The 18382-nt window shown below is 44.7% G+C and overlaps 1 protein-coding gene across 3 annotated transcripts in view; it reads left to right on the forward strand.

Moving 5' to 3' along the window:
- SLC7A11 (solute carrier family 7 member 11) overlaps positions 1–18382 on the forward strand; it is a 218836-nt gene that overhangs the window by 35621 nt on the left and 164833 nt on the right. For all 3 annotated transcript variants that reach the window (XM_045831524.1, XM_045831525.1, XM_045831526.1), the window contains 2 exons: positions 15634–15757; positions 17764–17867. In XM_045831524.1, the coding sequence (XP_045687480.1) occupies positions 15634–15757; positions 17764–17867 (228 nt within the window). The remainder of the gene's footprint in view (positions 1–15633; positions 15758–17763; positions 17868–18382) is intronic.

The following is an 18382-nucleotide window of genomic DNA, read 5'->3' on the forward strand; positions in this document are numbered from 1 at the left end:
AGTGAAGGCATCTGGGACAGGGGAAGCGTGTACAGGAAGCCGTACAGGAAGCCGTGGAACCCTTCAGTGGTTCCAGGGAATGATGTGGAGACTGCTCTGGCTAAGGCAAAGGACTGTGAAACGTGGCAGACGAGATGGCAATAAGGTGTGGGTATGGGGATATGTTGGCCCCTTATCTTCTTTACACGGGTTTTGGACCTCAGCTATTGGCCAATGGGATGGGTGTGGGGGGGCGGGGGTATGTTGCAAGTGTTTAGTGCCTATGAAACAATGACCAGGGAAGCTGAACCTGATGGCGGGTTCAGTGGATTTTTTTTTGTTGTTGTTGTTACACATACACAGTTTAAAGAGAGTTGTAGTCTGAAAAGTCACATTTCTATCTTCTTTTATATGTTTGTTTGTTTATTTTATAAGATATTATTTATTTTTAGAGAGAGAGGAAGGGAGGGAGAAGGGAAGGAAGAGAAACATCAATGTGTGGTTGCCTCTCCCAGGCCCCCCCCCCCCCCCCGGGGACCTGGCCTGCAACCCAGACATGTGCCCCGACTAGGAATCAAACTGGCAACCTTTTGGTTTACAGGCTGGCGCTCAATCCACTAAAGCCACATCAGCCAGGGCTATATGTTTAGTTTTCATAAAAGCAAATGTCATTGAGAAGTTCATTGCCTGCTAGAGTTGAACCTTTGCTAGAATCAAACCAGGTGACAAAATGTGCGGCAGAGAGTCCTGGCAGACAGACCGCACTGTCCCAGCCCGCAGGCGTGCACTGCGGTGCTTCGAGAAAAGACGAAAGTCAGCATGGTGTTCACACGCTCCCTTAGAAAATATAAACTTGCCTTGTACCTAATGAAACAGGCGCTATCCTTTATTATCCTCCATGCCGATGGAAAGAGCAAATTATATTAAATGAGAAGACAGGTCATTGTAGGAGAAAGTGTCGAAAAAAGGGAATTTGGTTAGGCACTGGAATTCTCACAATATAAATAAAAGGGATTACCTATCATTTAGCCACAGCTCTGTAGACATGCTGGTTGACAACGTGTAGCAGACCGTGGTCTGAGTTTGCTCCCGGTTCTAGAACAGTCGGGCCCTGCTTTTGGGCTCGTGAATGGCCAGGAACCAGTGTGGGAAGCAGGCGCCGCACCACGGGTCTGTGCTGTTGGGGAAGGGGGCAGGTACTAGTCAGACAAAGGGAACACCCAGTTAGATGTCAAGGTCAAATAGAAACTGGAAGTCACAGTTTAGAAGTATTTCAGATAGGATGTGTTCAAGAGCTGGCTTTCGGATGTTTGTTTTCTCGGGGAAGGGCAGGCTAAGGGGGAGGGGAAGAGCCGGGCCGGTGCTGGACGGGGCAGGAGCCGGCCTGGGAGGCCGCTGGCACTGCCGGGTGCAGTGAGCCCCCACGGGTGTTGGGAAAAGGGTTCTGGACAAGTGACCCCGTTTCGGTTCTGCTTCCGGAAATACTCAGTTTTGTGAGCTTAGCTACAGCCGTGATCCCCTCTCTGCCTCTGATTTCTCCGCCACAGAAAAGACATGGCGGGATACCAAATTCTGAGTTTCCTTTCAGCTCGAGTGTGAGCTGTAGTCCTTGCAGATGACCCACAAGTACCTGCTCTGAGAGCCGACGATGTTGTTTTGGGAGCGTGGCCAAGAGATAGAAACTTAGGCAGGACCTCCTTCCCAGGAAGAAAAAGTATAACATAGACACACAGAGGGGATACTGTGGCCGATGTCTAGACCTCCGGAGGACTGGGAGATGAGAGAGGACTGAAGTTTTCTGAGTTATGTCGGAGATGGGAAGAAGTTAGAATGGACACATGGGAGGAAGGGAGTCAGACTGGCACCCCAGTGCTTGGGAACTTAGTTATTCGGTCTGAAGATCTAGGGTTAGATCCAAGCTGTGGGATCTAATTCAGGGGGGTCGCCTTAAGGACAGAGTCTTCGGAAGGTGGCGTGTGGGGGGAAGAATGTAGATGTTAATAATGCACGTCTTAGGGTTAGTCTGCGATGCGTGTGACGGTGAATCCTGGACTCTGCTCCCTGTGTTCATCATATGCACCTACAGGAGGTGTGCAACGGCGTGCAGCCCTCTGTGGTACAGGGCGGCCATCCTAGCCTTTTATCATGTGTTGCTTTTCCTCACGAGTCTAGAAATATATTGAGGGAATTGCCTATGCAGAGAGGTGCTTTCTCCAATAGATCTGCCTCAAGCCTTATACGTTTCTGAGAATCCGGTTAGGGTTGCATCATTTATTTATCATTTTATGCTGCCCCCCAGAGGGTGGGGCAGGAAGAGAGAGAGAGAAAGGGAGAGAGAGAGTGAGTTTTATAGTAACTTGCAAAAAATGTATATTCCTTTACCCAACTGTTAAGTGGGTTTTCTATGACTTATTTTGCAGGGTTTCTGTGAGAATTAGAAATAATATATAGATGGATGTGTGTGACAATACCTTGCTCATAGTAGGCACTTGTTTAATGGTGGACTGTGTCGTTTTTATTGGTGTTATCAAGTGCCATGTCACTGGCTCATTTGTAATCTCATAGGGATTATCAGAGCAGGATTTGTGAGCGTGGGCAAGCTCTTTCTTTTCTCCTGCACTGCCTGGGTGTGGAGCTGGAAACCCATTTACGAGAAGGTAAACACTCTTGTTTGAAACACCTTTCCACGGGAAGCAGAAATGGTCTCGGCCTCAGATTTAGGCCTTTCTAATCTCTGACACTGGAGGCTGTTTTTCAGAAACATATATCATATTTCATTGGTTTTCTAAGGAGATAAGCTCATAGCTTTTAACAATCAGATGGTTTTCTCGGCTTTCTGTGTATTACTGTGCCGTATTCTTATTTTTCCCTTTTCTCATATTCTCTCTCTTTCTTAAAATTTAGATGTGTGACAGAGAGAGACAGCCATCTGTGGCAAAGTCTTCACAATATTTAATATTATGAATATCAGTGGAGCATTGAGGGCTCAGGTACCAAGGCCACTGTTTTATAGTAGGAGCACAATATTATGTGGAAAATGCTTTATGCAATGAAGTCTATGGCATAGCACTAATATTTTATAGTAAGTGAAAAACGAAAGCTTGTAACATGTAACAAAAGAGGAGAAGGAGACTAAAAATTGTAATCCACGATTTCATCAGCAGTCGTGTTTTGATCCTGGGAGGCTGCCCACCACGTCAAGCTTTTTATAGGCATCTTGCGTCTCACTTCCTCCAAAATGTCTGTCCCCTTGGCCTTTCCTGATGCCATTTCTCCGTCCTCCTTGACAGTCTGCCGTCACAGTCATTCTCTCAGGGGTAGGCAGCAAAGGATATGACCATGTCTCTAAGTTTTAAACTGTGGCCGTTTTATGTGACCTGTGTATCAATGGTTCTCCGCACATTTCCCTTCTTCTGTTCACACAGTGGCGCGGCCGGCCCAGTTTATTAGTCTAATTCACTGTCACAGTTAAACATACAATGAACCTGACCTTGAGAGATAAAACACAAAGGCCTGGGATGTTAGAATTGGAAGGAGCCCTCCAATTATCCAACCCTTTCACTGTAAAGATCAAGAAATTAAAGACATAGAGATGGATTGATTTGTCTGTGTTTACAAGTTAAAATCCCAGTTCCTTTCCGTCTTCCTTCCAAACAGTTGGTGTTGCTGAATACAAATCTCAGAGAGGTGGATATGGCGAGACTGCAGCCTTGAAATTAGCTGGAGGAAGAATGGAATCATTAGGAGGGACCTGCGTGTCACTTGAGAATAGAACAGAACTGCTTTTAAAAAGTGTGCAAAAGCGTGAACATTTGCCTGCATTCAACTTCCTGAAGCTGTTATTCAAACACATAATGGGAGAGGTCCTAGACTAGCAGAATTAAGTAATTTATTCTAGGCCATTATTGAAGGTCATTGGTTACAAGATTAAAACAGAAACTTTATGGTTAGGAAATGCTACAATGGTAGAATATTATCAGGAAATATAGTTGCTTTTTATTTTCTCTAACGTCTTTATAGATGGACTGTACTTAAAAATAGTTTTCATTCCTCTTTGGGGGGCAATATTTATTCTTTCTGTACTGGTCTTGTTGGACAAACAAAATCTCACTTCCTGTATTCTGTCCTGAGGCAAGCAAAAGAGAAATTAATATAGAAGGCATGATTAGCTTTGTTTCTGAGTCAGAAAGATGACCAAGAAATGAGTGAGATAGATAGCCAGGGGAGGTCATGGTTTTAAAATACTCTTCTGTAGCTGCCCGGAGTCTGCTGGACAAAAGGTTTAATGTCTTTGAAATGTATGCAGTGTGTGGCTCTTTGATCCTCCTAAGCCTTAACACTTGCCAAGCAGAGGTGATGGAGTCCCAGATGCTGGGGGAATGAAGCTGCAAACTGAACTCGCTGCTGCCCCGCTCTGGGCCTGGGGGCTGGCTGTCCCGGCGCCAAGCCACAGCCTGAACTCTGCGCGGCGGTGGGGAGGAAGCTTCTGTGTGGGTTGTGTAGGTACTTTTCAACCCGTCCTGTTTATGATGCAAGCCTGGGTCGAGAAGGAGCTGGAGGTTCCTGTTCCCCCAAAGGCGGCAATACGTGCTGTGCTCCTTGCAGAGATTTCTACAGCAGCCCCGGAGCCAAAGGCTCTCCCCGCTCAGCCCCGCCTCCCCAGCGCAGGCCTGGGACCCAGGGGCACCACGGAAGCCTGATTGTCTTTGTTTTCTAGCTCTCCTAGCAGTTACAGCTTGTGTGTTCCACTCTTCAGTGGCTACAACACCAATCTCCACCTAGCAGTTCTGGTCAAATGATCCATTCAGTCAGGTGATAGAAAGTAAAAAAAAATATGTATATATATATATTTTTAATGTATTTTGTACCCTAGCAGAAAAAGTCAAAGTAGAACTTTGAATTTAAGTATAGTAATTTGATAAGCTAAGTATTTAATAACATTTCAATATGATCATGTGTTTTTAAATTCTGCATATTGCTTTTATTTTATAAATCTTTCTGCATCCCTAGGTCATTTAAATCTCACTTAGACTTTCTGGGTTTTTTTCCCTGATTCCTTTTTATGTACAACTTTTTAACTTAGCTGGAATGGATTTCTTTTAGTGTGATTCAATATATTCTCTCGATTTCCCCCCAAATTTCCCAGTACCCCAGCATTTATTGAAAACTCATGCAACCTCTTAGTTTATGGTATTTTTTTTTAAGATTTTATTTATTTATTTTTAGAGAGGGAAGGGAGGGAGATACAGAGAGAGAGACAGAGAGAAACATAAATGTGCGGTTGCTGGGGGTCATGGCCTGCAACCCAGGCATGTGCCCTGACTGGGAATCGAACCTGCGACACTTTGGTTCGCAGCCCACGCTCAATCCACTGAGCTATGCCAGCCAGGAGTTTATGGTATTTTTTTACTTACATAGATTATAATACATTATAACTGATGACATTTGTCATTATATATTAAGTTTTTTATGTTTAAGTTGTATTTTAAGGTAATCTATTTGTTCCACTTATCTTTTCTATTGATATATCAGCCAGTTACTATGCATTTTTAGTATTAGAAGTTTTAATACTCTTATCTGGGGGAAGGTGGCATTAATTATTACTCTTTTTCTCCATATAAATCCATATTGAATATAACTTATACTCATATGAAGGCAGTTTCTACTTTTATCTTTTCAGGAAGGGGAAGAAAATCTGTATAGCACTTTGAAATATAAAGCTCATAGTTTTTAAAGTTATTTTGGTTTTATTATCTCATAATATAATCTGTGTATATAGATATATATTCTACATGTATGGCTAAATCCTTTAGAGTCCAGGAATTTCCTTTGAGAACTATGGTTAGTTATTAATTTGGTTTCTTCTTTTTCTTCTTTCAGACTATAAAAATAGTAACTAATTAAAGTAACCTACAAGTTAGCTGCCAATAACATTAAGCTTACTCTTTTCCCCTTTTCGTGTTTTTTTAAACCCCTAAACTCTACTAATAGAATACATTTTATAATGATTTTCTATTTTTCAGAATCTTTCTTAACAAAAATGCCAAAATATTAATAGAAATATCAATGGTAAGAACCAAAAATTATTTATGATCCTTATTGTTGAAACTGCCCTATAAGGTGTTAAACATGAATTAACAATATATGTATCCAACCAGTTCAATTTACATTTCTAAGGAATAACCCTTTACCACACCGGTTATAAACAGGGTAATACACACAGTTACTAAGCAACATATTAGAAAGAATAAGAACTTTTTCTTGACATTCTTATTATCTTGAAACTAAATATTTGCTAGAAAATATTTTAATCGTATTTTTTACGCATCTCTTATATGTTTCCTACCCTTCCTACAAAATGAGGGAGGCAATGTTGGGTTATTTCATCACTAGCCTTTGTTTTCCCGTGGTGGTTCCCATTCACTTGGTGTGTTCTGAATTTATGTGTAAACATCAGCATAAAACATAATTGTGTCGCTCTCTCAAATCCAGTAGTCATTCAGGAAGCTGGGTATGTTGACCGAGAGTGGGCGCTGGAGGCTGTAGTGTGTTTAGAAGTGAGTCTCCCTTGTGCCTCTGCCCAGCCCTGCCGACATCATTTCTGCCTGGGGCTCATCTCCATTGGCTGTTTCCCCCAGACTGAGAGCCCGATACTTCCCACAGTCCGACCCCCTGCGTGTCTGTGCGGCTGACCCCCGTGGACAGCTGCCCACTGGTGGTGCGGTGCTGTGTCCCTGTTTCATGGGGAAGTGTTCATGTGTGGCTGCTGTGTCTGATATTAAATCTGAGATGAACTTCAGGAGGTCTCATGCTTTTTATTAAAAATGATTTTGGCTAGGGGCTGTGTTATCCTGTTCATAAATCAGGCCTTCTTGGAGATTTAATAATTTACAATTCACATGAGCATTGGGTGGAATAAACATTTCTTTTCTCTGCTAAAGCTGCCTCTTAACTTTGCTTTTTTATTTATTTTTTATTTTTCCCCTTCATTGCTTCCATTTATTTTTTTTAAGCCTTCTTTGGGGAGGTTTGTACAGATTTATTTCACGGCTGTGAAAATAATGTAAGAGGAAGAGTCAAAATGATAGCTTAGTTGGTGGAAACTGTTTAAATATGGCTAAGTTTTTCAACTGTTCCTATCACTGCTAGAAATGAGCTTTTATTTTAAATTTTTTTAAAGTAGTTATCTGTCTGTTTTAGGGAACCATTCTTGTAAGCCATGTTCTAGAAGTCAGAGGTTGGTAAAACCAACGAAAAGATAACAGAGGTCGAGGAGGCGGGCAACTCTTGGCACGAGTGTGGTTGCAAGCCCCGTAGAGAGCAGTGTGACCTTGAGGGTGGCGAGCAGCCCTGGAGGCCCCCTTCAGGAATGCGTGCCCCAGAGATTTAGAGCAAGCACCTTGAGTGCGCTTTATAGCACTCTGAATGGCCTTACTTCCTTTGTAGAATTTGGTGAGTACAGATACATACACAAGGACATTTGAAAAGACAGGAGTTAGAAGATGTGTTGTTTCTCATTAAACATAGTAAGGAATGGGAACTGCTGGGCCGGGCGGGGTGCTTAGAAGAAGGAGGGAAGGAGTGTCTGGGGCGGAGCTGCTCGGGGGCTACCTGGCCAGACGGAGGCGACCCTGTGCGGACCCAGGGGTAGGGGGAGAACCCTGCTCCAGGGAGAGGCCCTCCGTGTCTTACCCTGTGTAGATTTTAGATGATACAAGAGAATAAATGTATTTTGTTGTGGTTGATATCTTTGTCCCTTGAGAGATAACAGTGCCCAGCATAAAGAAGATATTGAATAGCACTGGTTAAAGGAGTGACCGCTATGTGAAGGACTTTGATAGAATGCATATGGCAATATCCTTCATAATATGACTACAGACGCCCTCCCGGAATTCAGGTGGAATTTTACAAATTTGTTTCCAGTGAGGTTTTGATAAACCTAAAGGTATAAAATATGGCAACTTATGAAGACAGTCCATGAGCGTCTGTGATAACATGGCTCCGTGTGCGTGGCCTTTGGGGGGTCTGACCTGGCCTCCAGACCCCGTCTGAGAATCCGAAAGAGTGGACAGACCGCTTACCCTTTAAACGGTCCTCTGTAATGATCCATTTTTTTCCAGCCAGGCTGATCGTTTGACAGTGCGGTGATGGCAGGTGATTTAACGTGCTGGTGTCCCGGTTGAGGGCAGAATCATAATCTTCAGGACACGGGAGAAGAGACTGTCAAGTCGGCCTCCGATTCTCTCCTCTGACTGACAGAACGAGGCGGCGGCAGAAATTTCTGTAGGAGGTTCTGGTATATGAGCACGTGTTTAGCAGCTGACTTTTCGAAGTGTTCTGTTCAACAATCTCTGTGGATTCGCTTTATTTGCTGAAGGGCTTGGATGATGAACTTTGAAGGGAAGTGGACTTGAGATTTCATTAGTTCAACGCCTTCTTCCAGGGACGAGGGAGTTCAAGCCCAGGGAGACCCGGCGACCTGTGCTCCTGCTAGTGACAAGGGCAGGCCTTGACCCCGCCTTCAGAGTGCCGGCCAGAGCGCTGTTCAGAATTCTCTGAAATCCAGTGAAAACAAATAATCAATGGCAAAAATCCAGAGATAAGACGTGGGGAAAAGGCAGTTTATACCTGGGGTAGTGTCTATCAATTTTTCTCGGTTATAAGGTTACAGTTGGGTGATGGGGCAGAGGGAGAAAATGGAGCTCAAGGGAATCCAGCAGTGGGTGGGTGTCAGGACTGCCCCCTGCTGGCCAGGACAGACAGTCCCTCAGCCGTCGCACATGGGGCCTGGACGCGAGGACGTTATCCCTGGAGAGTGGTGTGCCTGGGAATCCTTTTGTCTAAGAAAAGGCGTCGTAAATATACAGTGAAGGCACAAATGCTCCACTCCCCGCCCCCGAAAGATTTAATGTTCGAGCTGAGAGGTAAAAGATCACAACATTTCCATTGCTGCTGGGAATGTGAATCTTGGTCAATGGACAGCCCGAGGAGAGGAGCAGGGGGACTTGCAGGAGGGTCTGCCATTCTGTGGGCCTTTGTGACCTTTTCAGGGAGCTGTCACGGGTTCCAGTCTCGGGTCTTCATCGTCGCCTTCTTGACAATGACACATCATCCCTCTAACCCTGCAGGGTGCTTCGCCCGTCAACTCTGTGTCCTCTCATCTTCGCTTTCCCCGGCTGCTCCGTTGAGCCCCCATGTCAGGGGCTCTGCGGCCCTGCCCTGCGGATTTGCCTCTTTGGTTAAGGTCAGGCCCAGCTGTTGGCTCCCCTGCCCACTCATAGCTCTCCTACGAGGACTTTCCCCCTCGGTCACGCTAAGCGTATAATAGAAAATTTTTTATTTTTTTTATTTTTAGAGAGGGAAGGGAGGGAGATAGAGAGAGAGAGAGAAACATCAATGTGCAGTTGCTGGGGGTTATGGCCTACAACCCAGGCATGTACCCTGGCTGGGAATCGAACCTGTGACACTTCGCAGCCCGAGCTCAATCCACTGAGCTACGCCAACCAGGGCCTAAGCGTATAATAGAAATTTTTTGCATTGAAAAATTATTTTCAACTTCATAGAGTCAAAATATACACATACACTTAATCATTCATAGATAGACACCTTATGAAACCAATTTACATATTTTTAATACTTTAGGAAGCCGTCATTGGGTGCAAAAAAAATGACCTAAAAACATAATTTGACATAGAGAAGAATCTAGAGCAGTCGTTGTAAAACCATTTGAAAGCCCTGGAACCCTTCCGCTGTCTGGCAGAATACCGACACAGAACACCGGTGAAGAGGACCGATATGGTTGAAGGGAAAACGGAGGAGCCTGTAACCCTGTCTACTGTCCATTTTCTATTTCAATCCCCAGAGCAGCCAATTGGAAAGCGAATTATCTACTTGACCACGAGATATTGAAGTGAATGACTTCTGATAATTAGACTGATCTTTGTTGGTCAGCAATGTTGAATCAATTCTTGGTGGTGGAAGCAGCAGTTCATTTGTCACGGTTGAATGTCCCCAGGTTTACCTGTTCCATTTCCTGTAATGCGACGGGCCCTGATTTATGTGTGTATGGGAGTGTGGTCAGGTCCTCCTAAGATGTGTGTGTGGCCTGAGGGAGTTTCGACTCTGATTTTCATTTACCATGTCAGAGTGAGTGTGTGTATTTTGTGTTGCCTTGTTGTCAGTGTATTAACATTCCACTGCCCCATTGTGTGTCCTTGGGCAAAGCGAGGGCCGCTGTGCTTAGACCTCGTTGGGCTGCTGGCGGCTGTCAGACGTGTGGGCGACTTCAGGTTCAAAATAACGCGCACCGGGCTGCGTCTTCGCTCTGTGTCTGGGGAGTTTGAATAATAACTCTTTCACCATCGTGGCTTTCTCAGATGTAAATGTTTTTATTTGATTTTTGTCACTTGGGGCGTTATTTTAAGAACTGAACATCACATACCGGTCTCTTATAAAACAAGTAGTGTAGCACCCATTTTGAAGTCTCATATAAGCCAGTGACCTGAGGTTTACAACGCGTTTCAGTATAATGAAGCCCTTCATTCTTCTGTTCGTTCGGGTGATGCCAGCTGCTCTAACAAGCAAACTACACATTTTCAGTGGCTCTAAACAATTGAAGATTTAATTTTTAAATTAAGTCATGGCCAGCCCCGGCTGGCACCCCTGGCTGACTGGTGGGCTTTCCTCCACAGGTTGACTCTGGGACCCAGGTCCCTTCCCGGCTGTGGCTGTGCCGCTCTGTAACTGTCAGTTAGCAGAACGGGGCGACAAGACCACTCACGTCTCAAACACCTTGGCCTTCGATTGCCACGATAATTGACACAGAAGAATGAGGCATATTCCCATCTAGAAACAAGAGGGTTCGGGGAATGTGGTCTATCTAAGCTGCTCCTCAGGAATGCCTTCTCCTTAGGAAAGAGGAACACATTTGTGGTAGATAACTAAGGGTCTCGCGGCACCTCTGCAGCTCAGGAACTCTGGGAGAGAAAGTTGGCTCATGGAGATGCTCTATTACCTTACTGTACTTTAGACCAGATCCAGAGGAAAGTCATGAAAATGTAAAAGCTGTATTTTTAAAACAATATAACAAAAATAAGTATTAGCCATTAGTGTTATTAAAATATTTTGTCTCATTTATTGCTACCATTTTATTGGAAACCAATTTTATTTTTGTACACTCAGACTTGCCTGCTAACAATACCTTTATGTTTACCCCTGATAAATACTGATGACTGTAATATACCTGGAAGATACGCTCTAAATCTTTAGACTATGAGAAGAAATGAGGTGCAGACAATGCAAATGTTTTACTTGCACAAAATGCAAGCAAACAAAAATGTACTCTCAAGCTACCTCTTGCTGAATAATTTTAGTTAGGTGTGAATGTATTCTAATAGCAGGAGAAAAAAGAAAGTATTTAAGGAATAAAAGTGCTCCTACTATCCCTCCTGACTGCCTTCCCCCCTCTACCTGAATTGTAAGTTTCAGTTCATTTCTCCCTGTGGTTCTGCTGCACCAGTCTCCCTCCTTCCCGTGTCTGTGTGCATTTTTCCAGGAGCCTCCTACAGCCCCGCAGTCTTTTAATCCATGTCTGTTCATGTCTTACCTCTCCCTCCAGGTCTCTCTGTCTTCTCTTTTGTTTCTGGAGTTCTTCACCTGTGGACACAGGAGAATGGTGAGATTTAGATTAGCCCCCGGTGGTGCTGCAATGTGAAATGTCCCAGTGGAAACAAGCCTAGCCTTGCCACGGTGCTGTAAGCAGCCGAGGGCAGGCGTGCAATGCTTGAAGTCAGTGGGGTCACTGCACACCTTTGCTCCGCAGTCTCTTGGCCGCATCACGGTGTTCAGCCTTGACCCGGAAAGTGTCATGGACTTAGAACATGGACCACGGACCTGTAAGGATGCTCACAAATAGTTTTATTGAATGTATTTTTCCTCTCGCACTGCATTTTTTTATTTCAGCACAGCCCACGCCATCTCCCCAACAACTTGCTGTGTCTCCTCAAGTGCATTTCTTCTGAAATGTCATTAACAGCCCAGTCCCCACGCGTGGTGGGTGACGACGACACACGCAGTGGCGGCGCTAAGTGACAATGCGGCACAATCACCGCAGACACATCGGGGGTTCGTGCAATTCCAGTCATCTGCAATCTAACCCATTCAAGTCTGGAAAGCTATCAAGAACACTTACTTGTAATTCAGTCCCTGCTAAAAATACCAAAAAACCACACAGCCAGACAGCAGAGCTCTCTGTCTAAGGGTCTCTGGAGAGTTTGGAATGAGCAGGAGTCGGGGGAGGCATGTAAAATGTGCGGAAGAAAAATCATATGAATGAAAAATACAGATACATTTTCTTTGAGACACACTCTATCCTTTGGTTGGTAACACACGACTGAACTTTGAGGAGTAAGATAAAACTAACAGCAGTGGTAACAAAATTAACAGTAATTTTGCAAAAGAAATAATTTGTAAGTCAAAAAGAGAAATGCTTGAGTAATTTCTGGGTCAGGTCTCAAGAAAAGCTTTCAAGGTCTCTTTGGGGTCATTATAAAGGAAAAGTGAAATAAGTATGATTCTAAGATGAATACTCGGAATCAAAAGATCCTGAAGGTAAAATTTTACATACCTTATGTCAGGATGAATTGCAGTTACGTTTCAATCACATGAACAAAAAATCCCTGGTTTACTAACAGCATTAAAAATACTTTCAAAAAACCCTGTTTTCCTTTGTTTCTGTAGCTCACATATTGAGAAGTTTGCAATATTCTTGTCCTTCTGAATTCCTCCTTTCTTTCCTTCTTCCTTTATTCTGAATGCCAAATACATGTGTTAAAATATGAATGATTTTTAAATGGAAAATGTGAAGCATCAACCACTTGTCCTAGAAGATCCCAGAACACCCGAATACCCAAGGGTAGGTTCTAACAGACCTGTCTCCCTGCCCAGCCCCGCAGCCCAAAGACAATTACCGATGCCCTAGGAGCAGCGAGTTCTGTGGTCCCCAGTGTGTATATCTGACACAGGGGATCCCGAGGAACTGATTTTGGTTCACACAAATCTCCGAGGGTTTTGTTCAAGTTACAAATCAATTCTAGTAATAACCTAAATTCCAGTGATTACGGAATTACTCATGTGGTCTGAATAGCAGAAACCCCTGTCACCTTCAGGTGCGCTTGAGTCTCTGGAGACTCCAGCTAGGTTTACTCATTCCGTTTTCAAAGCAAGAGTCTTTGTAGCCAGTGGGGAGCCCTGGAAACCATGGTTATTTCTGATGCTCTGTTACAGTTGGGAAGCCTGTTAAAAAATGCAGCCCATGCTGCATGTGTATTTGTGAGGACTGGTAGCTATGTAGAAAAATATACGTGGCTTAAAATGCGTCAGATTGTAGCAATCTGTTTTTTTTTGCCACTTATGTAAAATGTAATACGTGTTTATCAGCATGTAAGTGTCTTAGGGACCTTGTGGACAGAGTTCATGTAGGCACAGTGAAGCTATGATATGATAGGGTATGTCACGGGTGTGGAGCACGGAGCTGGAAGAGCTAGGTTCAAGTTCCAGCCCCTCCACTGACAGCTTTTGTGACTTTGACCATGGAGCTTAAGCCCTCTGAGCCTTGGGATCCCTTGTTTAAGGGGTACTGAGAGGGGTACTCATTACCTCCTATTTCAATGGGTTGTTGTAAATTTTATTGATTAATTATTCATACTCAAGCTCATTCCACTCAAGATTTGAAATGACCTGTGTGTATTTGAAGAGAAAATACATTTGCTAGTGCGCTTCAGAGATTATGCAAAAGTAACTATGAGCCGGCACTGGGGGGACCGCTTGGGTTCCTGGGGAGGTCTGGCCCTCGGAATGGAAGTGCTTCTGAGCAGATGTTGCAGACTTCCTGTGACAAGTTCAAGTGGAACAAGTCTTTATCCATAGATACCAGTTGACGTAAACTGGTTATAGGTGCCCATTTAAAACAAACCTATAAGACGACTACCTAACACCTTTTGACTGAAACCCATTTGCACCTAAAAATATCAGATTCTCCCGTACTTAATGCCTGTTCTTTGAAAGGACTAGATATAATGGCAAAAAGCTCTTAGGGATTGCATGACTCTTTTCAATGCATTTGTGTGTTGTTACTCCTAACAAGCACTCACAAATTCTTGAGGAGTGGACCTCACAGGTGTCGATGTGAGTCATTTTTTTTTCCTGCCGGACGATGCTGGTTTTGTGGTGCTTAGAATTAGCGACTGCCTCGCTAGCTAGCGCACAGAGGCCGGAAACACCCACGCCCCCGCAGCGCCTGTAATTCCTTGCATTATTGGGTGCCATTTGCTTCAATCTTGGGTTACTAACCATGCCTGCCCGTCTGCCCTCCGCATCCAAGGCCTTCGCAAAGATTGCTGTGGCGTGCAAGGCCGAACAGCTTTCACCATCTCACCCAGCTGCTCTTGCGCGGCGACGCGGGAAACCCAGGAGTTGACATAAATGAGGAGTCCGCATAATGAGCGGGCACTTCGTGTGCTAGAAGCACGCCCAGCCTGGAGAGTGAGGCAGGCTGTGTCCCTTTCCTGGCTCTGAACTGTGTTTCTCCTCTTGGAAGCAATTACACTGAAGGCTTTGTTGGTGGTCCCCAGCAGGGTTAAGGCTCCATGAGGGCTGATAAGCTCCATGACCGAAAACAAAACAAAACAAAACAAAAAACAACAACCACCCCATCAGCCTTCATGCAGGGAGCTGAAGGTTTAAGTGGCCTGGACTGGAAAGAGCCTGAAGAGGTGATTATGTTGAGCAAGTAATGTGTATCGGTAACATGGAATCCAATGACTGGGTTCAGTAACTTCCTGGCGTCCCCGGTGCATTCAAAGAAGACATAACATTGCGTCTGTGCTGGGTGTTTCTTGATGCCGCGTTGCGTCGGCGCTGTGTGGTGACAGGTACCTCACGGCACGTCCCCTCTAATTTTCACGGGATTCTCTGTGCTGCTGCTTTAATAGACGCTCATGGTCGTGAGCTCCCTTCGAACGCGCAGCAGGGCAGTGCAAGGGCATTATTGTGACCGCTTCTTTGCGTATGTGTTACACACAAAATGATTATCTCCATCATTTAGAAAGGTATCAATAGTACTTGGGAAGCATTATTCGCTGGTAAGGGGAGCTACTGGAGGGGCAAATCCCCTGCAGGTGAGAGACCCTGTGGGGGACCAGTGTCGGAAAGGCGTGGAAGCTGTGAATTGGTGTTAGAGTCATAGAGGACCACGGTCCTCTGCGTGTGGTCCCCTGGCCAGCAGCATCGGCAGCATCACCGGGAAGGAGTTAGAGATGCAGAGCCTACGGAGTCGGGCACTCAGAGATGGCTCAGCAGTCAGTGTTTTAACTGCATGGAGCACGAGACTGGGACGGAGGCCCACCTGCTCTGGGGGGAGCAGGGCACGAGACCCCTGAAGTGTCTGCCCCCATGGACTTTGTGTCGCATCACCGAGGGACGTGTGGTGCTTTGTTCACCGTGGTGAAACGCTCATGCATGCACACCCAGCGGAGCCTGTAATTGTCACACGTGCCGTTTATTTTTTTTTGTTTGGATTTGCCTGTGATCTGCTTTGGTTTCTCAGAAAACGACTCACAGAAGATGACTAATAAGTGATTCCTTTGTGCGTTCCAGAACCGTCCCCCTGGCCATCTGCATATCCATGGCCATCGTCACCGTGGGCTACGTGCTGACAAACGTGGCCTACTTCACGACCATCAGCGCGGAGGAGCTCCTGCAGTCTGACGCCGTGGCGGTGGTGAGTCCGCGTGGGAGCCGTGCCGGCTTGCGTTTAGGTTCATGAGTTGATGCAGTTTTATAGCGGTTCCTTCCAGCAGAAAAGGGTTTTGAAATTCAGTAATCTTTTCCTGACCTGAATGATAATGAGCATTAAAAATTTTAGAACACACCTTAGCACATGCCTCTGAACTGACACAGCTGAAATCCCATATGGCTTCTCCGTGGTGCTAATTTCATGTAAAATATTTCCGCATGTACATGCGTGGAAACACATTTCCACGCATGTACATCAAATAGAGGTGTTGTTCTTCCCACATATCTTTAAGGACAGGTGGGCAGTTCCTGAATTGCTTAAAAAAATGCATTTTTACCCTGGCTGGCATAGCTCAGTGGATTGAGCACGGGCTGCGAACCAAAGCATCGCAGGTTTGATTCCCAGTCAGGGCACATGCCTGGGTTGTGGGCCATGACCTCCAGCAACCACACATTGATGTTTCTCTCTCTCCCCCCTTCCTAAAAATAAATAAATAAAATTAAAAAATTTTTAAAAATGCATTTTTAGTATGCAATTGCATTGCCTGTTGTACTGTTTCCTGTTGGTACACTTTTCAAACATTTTCCCCAAAGTACCCCTTAAGAGTGTCCTAGTTGCCCATACATGTTTGTTTCTTCTAGTGTATCCTTTTGAATGCTAGTCATGGGATATTATTAATTTGGGGGAATACTGAGTTATTAAAAGCTAAATAGATAGCATTGCCAAGTACATCTCGGAATACTAAAGATGCTAATGTGCATTTGAACTCCCCAAGAGTAGATCCTCAGAATTTTACATTTCCCAGAATTTATTCAAGTTCAGACCATCAATGCTCCCAAATGGTACGGGCCTGTTATTCTGTGACCCAGACTTCTATTTTGTATAAAGATGTAGGTAGTCAGGGAGCTTTTACTCATGACCTCACAACAGTCAAGGGGGGAAAATAACTTCCCATTATGAGATGTCAATTCCTTTAAAAATAGTCCCTGCCAGCTCATATCAGCAGCTTCCACGGGGAACCAGTGATCTCATTTCATGTGAACCTATGTACGAGCGACTGTGTCTACAGCAAGACTCGGCCACTGCTGTACGCTGCAGCAGACACCCTGGCGTGGGGCCTGTCGTCCCTCCGCGATAGACGGAGGGCCCCACTTGCTCTGTGAGCGTAATGGGGTCCTTTAATGACACAGCCCCAGATGCATTGGGACATGTAAAGAATCCCACTTTATTTTTATTTTGGAAAATACACCCTTTATGCCGTGGCATAAAAGGAAATTTCTTGTTTAATCTCTTGTGTTTTCTCTGGTTTGATTTCCTTGAACTTGGACTTGCATTCCAGCCTTTTTATAGGAAAACCACGGAAGAAACTGCCAGATGATTGAGATGGAGGGGCTGGTTCGATAAACAGATTCGGCTGATATGCTTACCCTGAACAAAAGATTTTTAGAGCCTTGCATAGCTATGATATAAGTGATGAAGTTGTCAATTTTTTCCTGCCACCCTTGTATGTCAAAACCGTGGGGTTCATATATGAAACAAGATTCTGGCATGCTTCTCAGTGTACATTGGTGCTTTCCTGTCAAAATGTGGCTTTCTCGGCTCAAGAGAAGCTACCGTGCAAAAGGATTGCTGTCTCTAAGAACAGAATTTCTGAAGGAGCCTTTTCCATTTATCGGAATGATGGAAGATTTTTGCCATAACTGCTAAAGATTCATTCAGTAAATGCATCATTGCTTTTTGAAAGTAGAGAACAGGTGCTTGTGTGGACCTTTGCCCACGAATTTGCAACACACAATGCCAGGGATTATTGCCCTGATTTTTATTCTTGTCCCCACAGTTAGTCTGGCTGTAACCTAAGAGAAGGATTATAAAACACAGACACATCACCTGGCTAGGAGAAAGCCCTGGGGCGAGTCTGGTATACATTGTTTCCTTTTATTCCGCTTTCTGGCAAAGCACTCATCTGCGTCCTTCTGTCTGTCTTTCACCAGACCTTCGCTGAGCGGCTGCTGGGCAATTTCTCCTTAGCAGTGCCCATCTTTGTCGCCCTCACCTGCTTTGGCTCCATGAATGGTGGTGTGTTTGCTGTCTCCAGGTGAGTGAGTTCAAGCATTTCCAGAAATGTATTTCTGTTTCTGAGGTCGGACAGGATAAGGATAACTTGACAAAGAAACAGAGCCTCCAAATCTGTTGTTTTTAAAGGGACATGCCGGATGGAAGTCTTCATCCAAGGACCAACTCCATTTCTTATTCTGCCCAGTAGAGGGCACTGCTCCTCCACTCACGGCCAGCCCGAAGCTGGGCATGTGGCATTTTTTTTAGCAGAATGTCTAGAGTCTAGCAACAGCTCTTTTATTTCTGGTGATAAAATCTGTTGTTTCTCTAAAGGTGACAAGAGAAAAAGTAAAGTAAGAGTCACCAGAAATCACCACCCGTCTGTATCCCTATTGCTTTCTTTGATGCAAAAGTCCCTTTTGTTTTAATAACGTGAGATGAAAACCCAATCAGATAAATATGAATGCGAGATGTGTTGTCATCCATAGAAACACAACAGCCAGCTGTTTACCAGGGAAACGAGCTTCTTCGGGAGGAGCGGAGGAGCTGCAGTTC

This window comes from Phyllostomus hastatus, unplaced genomic scaffold (assembly GCF_019186645.2).
Source record: "Phyllostomus hastatus isolate PE091 unplaced genomic scaffold, TTU_PhHast_1.1 phas_contig_159, whole genome shotgun sequence".
Classification (NCBI taxonomy): domain Eukaryota; kingdom Metazoa; phylum Chordata; class Mammalia; order Chiroptera; family Phyllostomidae; genus Phyllostomus; species Phyllostomus hastatus.